This window comes from Nycticebus coucang, chromosome 20 (assembly GCF_027406575.1).
Source record: "Nycticebus coucang isolate mNycCou1 chromosome 20, mNycCou1.pri, whole genome shotgun sequence".
Classification (NCBI taxonomy): domain Eukaryota; kingdom Metazoa; phylum Chordata; class Mammalia; order Primates; family Lorisidae; genus Nycticebus; species Nycticebus coucang.
This window is the reverse complement of record NC_069799.1, coordinates 57643569-57649719: the sequence shown is the minus strand read 5'-3', so window position 1 is coordinate 57649719 and position 6151 is coordinate 57643569. Positions and strand designations below refer to the sequence as shown.

At 46.7% G+C, this 6151-nt stretch overlaps 1 protein-coding gene across 1 annotated transcript; it reads left to right on the top strand.

Annotated features, from left to right (window-relative positions):
* Positions 1-721: 721 nt before the first annotated feature.
* LOC128572629 (uncharacterized) lies at positions 722-4341 on the top strand. The gene is made up of 5 exons (XM_053572595.1): positions 722-1858; positions 1984-2026; positions 2476-2579; positions 2671-2779; positions 4241-4341. Exons 1-5 carry the CDS (start codon positions 1106-1108, stop codon positions 4339-4341), a joined length of 1110 nt encoding a protein of 369 aa, XP_053428570.1. The 5' UTR covers positions 722-1105.
* The last annotated feature ends 1810 nt before the right edge of the window (positions 4342-6151 follow it).

The following is a 6151-nucleotide window of genomic DNA, read 5'->3' as shown; positions in this document are numbered from 1 at the left end:
CCCCTTTTTCCGAGGAACCCCAGCGTTTGACTGGGCTGGTGGAGTCGCTGATGTTCTCGCACCAGCCCACATGGGATGACTGTCAGCAAAACCCTCTTCACTACAGAGGAAAGAGAGTGGATCCTCCTTGAGGCGCAGAAAAACGTGCCCAGGGTGGACGGGAGACCAACGCAACTCCCAAACCGCATCGAGGAAGCTTTTCCCCTTTCCCGACCAGACTGGGACTACAACACGGCTGACGGTAGGGAGCGACTGACAGTCTATCGCCAGACTCTAGTGGCAGGCCTCCGGGGGGCAGCAAGGCGCCCTACTAATTTGGCTAAGGTAAGGGAAGTGACCCAGGGAATCACGGAGTCCCCCTCCGTCTTCCTTGAGCGTCTCATGGATGCTTTTCGCCGCTATACTCCTTTCAACCCAACGTCAGAGGGGCAGAGGGCCTCTGTTGCTATGGCATTCATAGGGCAATCCGCCTCAGATATTAGGAAGAAGCTCCAGAGAATAGAGGGCTTGCAGGACTATACCTTGCAAGACCTAGTTTAGGAAGCCGAGAGAGTCTACCATAAGAGGGAAACTGAGGAGGAGAAGGAACAGCGTAAACTAAAAGAAGAAGAAGATAGGGAAGTCAGGAAGGAGCACAGACAGGAAAAGAATTTAACTCGCATTTTGGCCACAGTAATAGGTGAGTCAGGTCAAATAGCATTTAGGAGAAGGCAGGCAGGGAACCTGGGCAACTCAGGAAGACAGACTAGCCAAGTATGAGTCCTAAAATGCATCGAAGGCGTTCCAGGCCATCATCAGAATGTCATATACTTATAAATAACCCAATAAATGCCTGTGAATTAAGCCCTAAAGGAAAAGAACAGGCAGTGGACTTAATTGTCCAAGATACTGATGAAAGAATAAATGTACCTGTAACTGTGCCAAAGTTACCAATTAATTTAGCAGGAGTTTCCTCAAGTAAGGTTTATATCAGCAAAATACATCCGAAGTCATTGAGGATATAGTTTTAGGTAAATCAACAGGACATCAACTAGAAAATAAAGTTATTCATGGACTTGCCACTGTGGAAGGTCAGTTAACATCTGATGAGAGAGGAGCACACAAAATGAATAGTACTTGTACTGCAGTGCCAAAATTGCCTGAACCATATGCTTCCACTCAAAACTTTGGAACTGTGGGTGGACTCAATTCAGCCAGCATGTCAGAGAAAAACTCCTGCAATTTACAAATGAAGTTGAATACATCTGGAAATGAACAATTTTTGGATAACAGTTTTGACCAACTTAAACGGAGACTTGAGTTAGATATCGATAGTTTGCAAAAAGAAAACTGCCCTTACATCATAACTGGAATAGCTGAACAAGAAAGGCAACATTTGTCAGAAAAAAGATACTCTAAGGGATCTATCTTTATTAATAAGAATAAAATGTTAGCTACTAACTCCAAAGAAAGCGAGGAGATATTAAAAAACAAGATGTCAGCTTTTGAAGAAATGCGAAAGAGACTAGAAGAACAACATGCCCAGCAGTTATCGCTACTCATTGCTGAGCAGGAAAGGGAACAGGAAAGACTGCAGAAGGAAATAGAAGAGCAAGAGAAAATTTTAGAAGATATCATCCCGCGGTATGGCATACCTAAGGTACTTGGCTCAGATAATGGCCCAGCATTCGTTGCCCAGGTAAGTCAGGGAATGGCCAAAATCCTGGGGTACAAATGGAAATTACCTTGTGCATATAGACCCCAAAGCTCAGGACAGGTAGAAAGAATGAACAGAACTTTAAAAGAGGTCCTGACTAAATTATCCGTAGAGACTGGCATAACAGACTGGACAGTCCTCCTCCCCTACGCCCTCTTTCAGGTACGAAACACTCCTACCCCTTTCAAGCTGACCCCTTTTGAACTACTATATGGTGCCCCCCCTCCTTTAACTGCCTCTTGTACCCCTATACCCGATTCTCATTCTTATCCGTTTCTACACACCAGACTAAAAGCCCTAGAAACAATACAGAAAGAAATCTGGAGCCAAGTAGCTGAAGCATACATCCCTGGTGATCTCCAAGTGCCACACCAGTTCCGAGTTGGGGACTCAGTCTACGTCAGACGACATCGAGCCGCCACTCTGGAACCCAGGTGGAAGGGACCATACATAGTCCTTCTCACCACCCCGACCGCAGTCAAAGTCGACGGCATTTCATCTTGGATCCATGCGTCCCACATCAAACCCGCCCCGCCGTCTGCAGGCCAGCAATGGACGGTGGAGAAGATGGAGAATCCCCTCAAGCTCCGCGTCAAACGGACTTCTCCTCCTAATTCTAGGCTTCCCTCTGATAAGTACCCAAAGCTATAACCCACATGAGCCCAAACGCTTAACCTGGCAAGTCCTTACCAGCCGAGGTCAGGTAGCCTGGGAAACCAAGGGGCAACACCCCTTACATACCTGGTGGCCTCCCCTCACCCCGAATGTGTGTGCCTTAGTCGCAGGTTCAAACACTTGGGACATCCCTGAACTAAGCATTGAACAGGCTCTAGCTCGTGCCTCCGGACCCCCGGCACGCATCCAGCATGGTCTCCCGGGGTCAGTAGACACGGGAAGCGGTGGAGCCATAGGATGCCAGACAACTGGGCATCACACTCTTTTGAGCCGTACTCCCTTTTATGTCTGCCCCAAAGATGGACAACCCCCAACCCTTAAACGGGCTTGCGGGGGACCCGATCAATTCTTCTGTGCACAATGGGGCTGTGAAACCACCGGTGACGCCTATTGGCATCCCTCCTCACGGTGGGACTGGATCACTGTACGGCATAACAGCTCAGGGCAATGCACCCTCAATATTACCTTCACTGAAAAGGGGAAAAAGCAACGAGAAAACTGGTTACTGGGCCGTACTTGGGGTCTCCGCTTCTACCTTACCTACGACCCTGACCCTGGACTACTGTTTAAAATTAGACTCCTTGCCCAACCGATCCTCCCTCAGCCCGTAGGACCTAACCCTATTCTCCCTAAAAGAAACCCTTATCCGCCTCTAGCTGAGTCGCTACTACCCACCAACCACTCTATCCAACCCATAGAGGCTGCCCCCTCCAACATGAGCATAAGCCAAAGACTTTTTAACTTAGTCCAAGGAGCCTTTAGCACCCTCAATACCTCAAACCCAAACCTAACCAACCCCTGCTGGTTATGCCTGAACCCAAACCCCCCTTACTATGAGGGAATTGCAGTCCGTGGTACCCCTGCATTTGACAACTCCTCCACCCGTTGTGCCTGGGGACATGGAAAACTCACCCTCCCCGAAGTCTCCGGACAAGGTACTTGTATCGGGCACAACTCCTCCCTCACACACTTGTGCAACCATACGATCCCGCTATCCCGCAACTCGAGCTGGGCAATTTCCCCCAACGGCACTTGGTGGGCCTGTACAACAGGGCTCACACCCTGCCTCTCTATATCAGTCTTCAACACCTCCCGAGATGCTTGTGCTTTAGTCGAAATACTCCCGCACATCTCATATTACACTGCTGAAAACTTCCAATCCTTTTTCTCAGACCTACCACCCAGAAGAATTAAAAGAGAGCCTATCTCCCTCACCCTAGCCGCTCTCTTAGGCATAGGGGCCGCTGCCGGTCTTGCTACTGGCACCGCTGCCCTAGTCCATACCCCCACTCTCATCACAGAATTACAAACAGCCATAGATGAAGATTTAAAATCCATTGAACTCTCCACAACGAAACTAGAAGAATCCCTGACCTCACTTTCTGAAGTGGTTCTCCAGAACCGACGAGGATTGGAACTCCTCCTTCTCAAGGAAGGTGGACTTTGTGCAGCTCTTAGAGAAGAATGTTGCTTTTATGCAGACCACTCAGGAGTAATTCGAGATTCTATGTCCAAACTTAGAGAGTGTCTCAACACCCGTAAACGGGAACGAGAAGCCGCACAAAGCTGGTTTGAAAGTTGGTTCAACCGATCCCCCTGGCTCACCACTCTTCTATCCACACTCACAGGCCCCCTCGTCCTCTTATTCCTCCTGCTCACTTTCGGCCCTTGCATCCTAAACAGGCTAATCAACTTTGTAAAAGAACGCATCAGTGCGGTCCAAGTATTGATACTTCAGCAGAGGTATCAACCACTTCCCCAAGATCCCTCTCAGTTTCAGGATTGAAACTCCCAACAAGACAAAGGGGGGAATGTTAGGATATTAGAATTAGGCCACCCTCCCCCCTAAGATGACTCAACTATCCACAGACAGTTGGATAACTGCCCCACCTGCGCGTGGGCTAGGCTATGTCTTCCGGAACGCTGTAACCGCTGAAACTGCCCAACTGCCCCACCTGCGCGTGGGCTAGGCGGTTTTTTCCTTCCTATAAAAGGGGCCTGAAACCCCAAGCCGGGGCAGACTCTTGTAAACAGTCCGTCCGGGTGCTGCACTCGAATAAATTCCTCCTGCTTTTGCATCAAGGATCGGCTCTGCGTTTGATTGGGTGTTCTCCTCAATCCTGAGGGGTCTTTGAGGCCCTTACAAAGTGACTGCCATGTACAGACAGCCCGGAGGCAGATCCTTCCAGAAATGCTCTGCTTGGGGCACAGTTACTATCTTCAAAGGGAGTGTAGATGGCAACATTTCAACAACCTTAAAAGTGTTGTGCCTGTGCATGTTTTAAAAATTGTTTCCTCTTGGTCCAGCATTTCCACTCAAGAATTCTCTCCGCAAAAACAATCATATAAGTCCAGGATTTTTTTTTTACAGTATTGTTTATACTAGCAAAGAAAAAAAATTGGTAATAATGTAAATATTGTGTTGGTTAAATAAATGATGTTGCTACACAAGGGAATACTATGAAGGCATTAGTGTGATGGTGGGAATCTGTATTTATTGACATGAAAATATATATGAGACCATAAAAGATACCTTAGCAACATGTATCAAAATTAGAAAGAAAGTTGATATAGCCAGGTGTGGTGGCTCACACCTGTAATCCTAGCACTCTGGGAGGCCGAAGCAGGTGGATTGCTTGAGCTCAGGAGTTGGAGACCAGCCTGAGCAAGAGTGAGACCCTGTCTCTAAAAATAGCAGGCCATTGGGCGGCCCCTGTGGCTCAACGGAGTAGGTCGCGGGCCCCATATGCCAGAGGTGGCGGGTTCAAACCCAGCCCCTGCCAAAAACTGCAAAAAAAAAGTAGCAGGCCATTGTGGTGGGCACAGCTGCTCAGGAGGCTGAGGCAAGAGGATCGCTTGAGCCCAGGAGTTTGAGATTGCTGTGAGCTGTGACACCTCTACCAAGGGTGACAAAGTGAAACTGTCTCAAACATTTTTTTTTTTTTGATATACTTCAACTCTTCTTTGCTTGGGAATTACCTAATTCTTGAGCTGACTTCCTTAGCTACAAGATGGGATAATGGCATCCCCTCTTACGGTGTCATAAGGATTGGCTCAATAACTGCTGAATTGTTGCTAACTCAAAGGAAAAATTGTTATTTTTTTCTAATTTGATGAAAATTCAGGATTCAATGATAAAAACAAATGAGAATGACTGGAGGTAGGGTGGTAAGTATAATCAGCTTATCATCCATTGGTTGACAGCGCCCTTTGCATTGTGCATTCTTGCCATTTGCTCTGTGCTCAGAATTTAAGCCACTTTCTCTGACCTGGGTCATGATTCTCCCAATACTGTCAGAAAACTTAAAAAGCATGGACTCTATGTTGACACAAACCTGCATAGATTATCGATACTACTGTGTTTGTCCTTTATATTTTTGTGGATTCTAGAATATGTTTTAGATTTTAAATTTTCTATCAGGCAGAGACAAGGCACGTACACTTAATTTTCTTTGTATACTTTTTGTGATTCTGTCTCCTATATTGGGAGTTTTTAAGCGTTCTTAAGTTACATTTTTTAATGAGATTCTCTGCAGGAGTAGAGAGTTGTAATTTCCAATTCAAGGTAATTTATAGAATTATTGATTCAATCATTTACAAAGGTGTTCCTGAACCTGAACTATGCTAGACTGGGAGCAGAAACTTGTATCTTGAAGTTCCCTTTCCTTAAGAAGCTTGGTGTCAGGCAGAGAAAAGGAATAAAGGATTTGCCCAAGAAGTGTCCCAATTTGATAAAAACATTTACTTCCCAGCTACTTGGGAGGCTGAGGCAAGAGAATC

Excerpts from the sequence above, each read along its gene's own strand:
- LOC128572629 (XM_053572595.1), top strand. The coding sequence starts at position 1,106 with ATGAATAGTACTTGTACTGCAGTGCCAAAATTGCCTGAACCATATGCT. Across the intron at positions 1,859-1,983 it reads TCCCCTACGCCCTCTTTCAG|ACTAAAAGCCCTAGAAACAA; the intron begins GTACGAAACACT and ends TCTACACACCAG. Across the intron at positions 2,027-2,475 it reads AGAAAGAAATCTGGAGCCAA|TCGCAGGTTCAAACACTTGG; the intron begins GTAGCTGAAGCA and ends TGTGTGCCTTAG.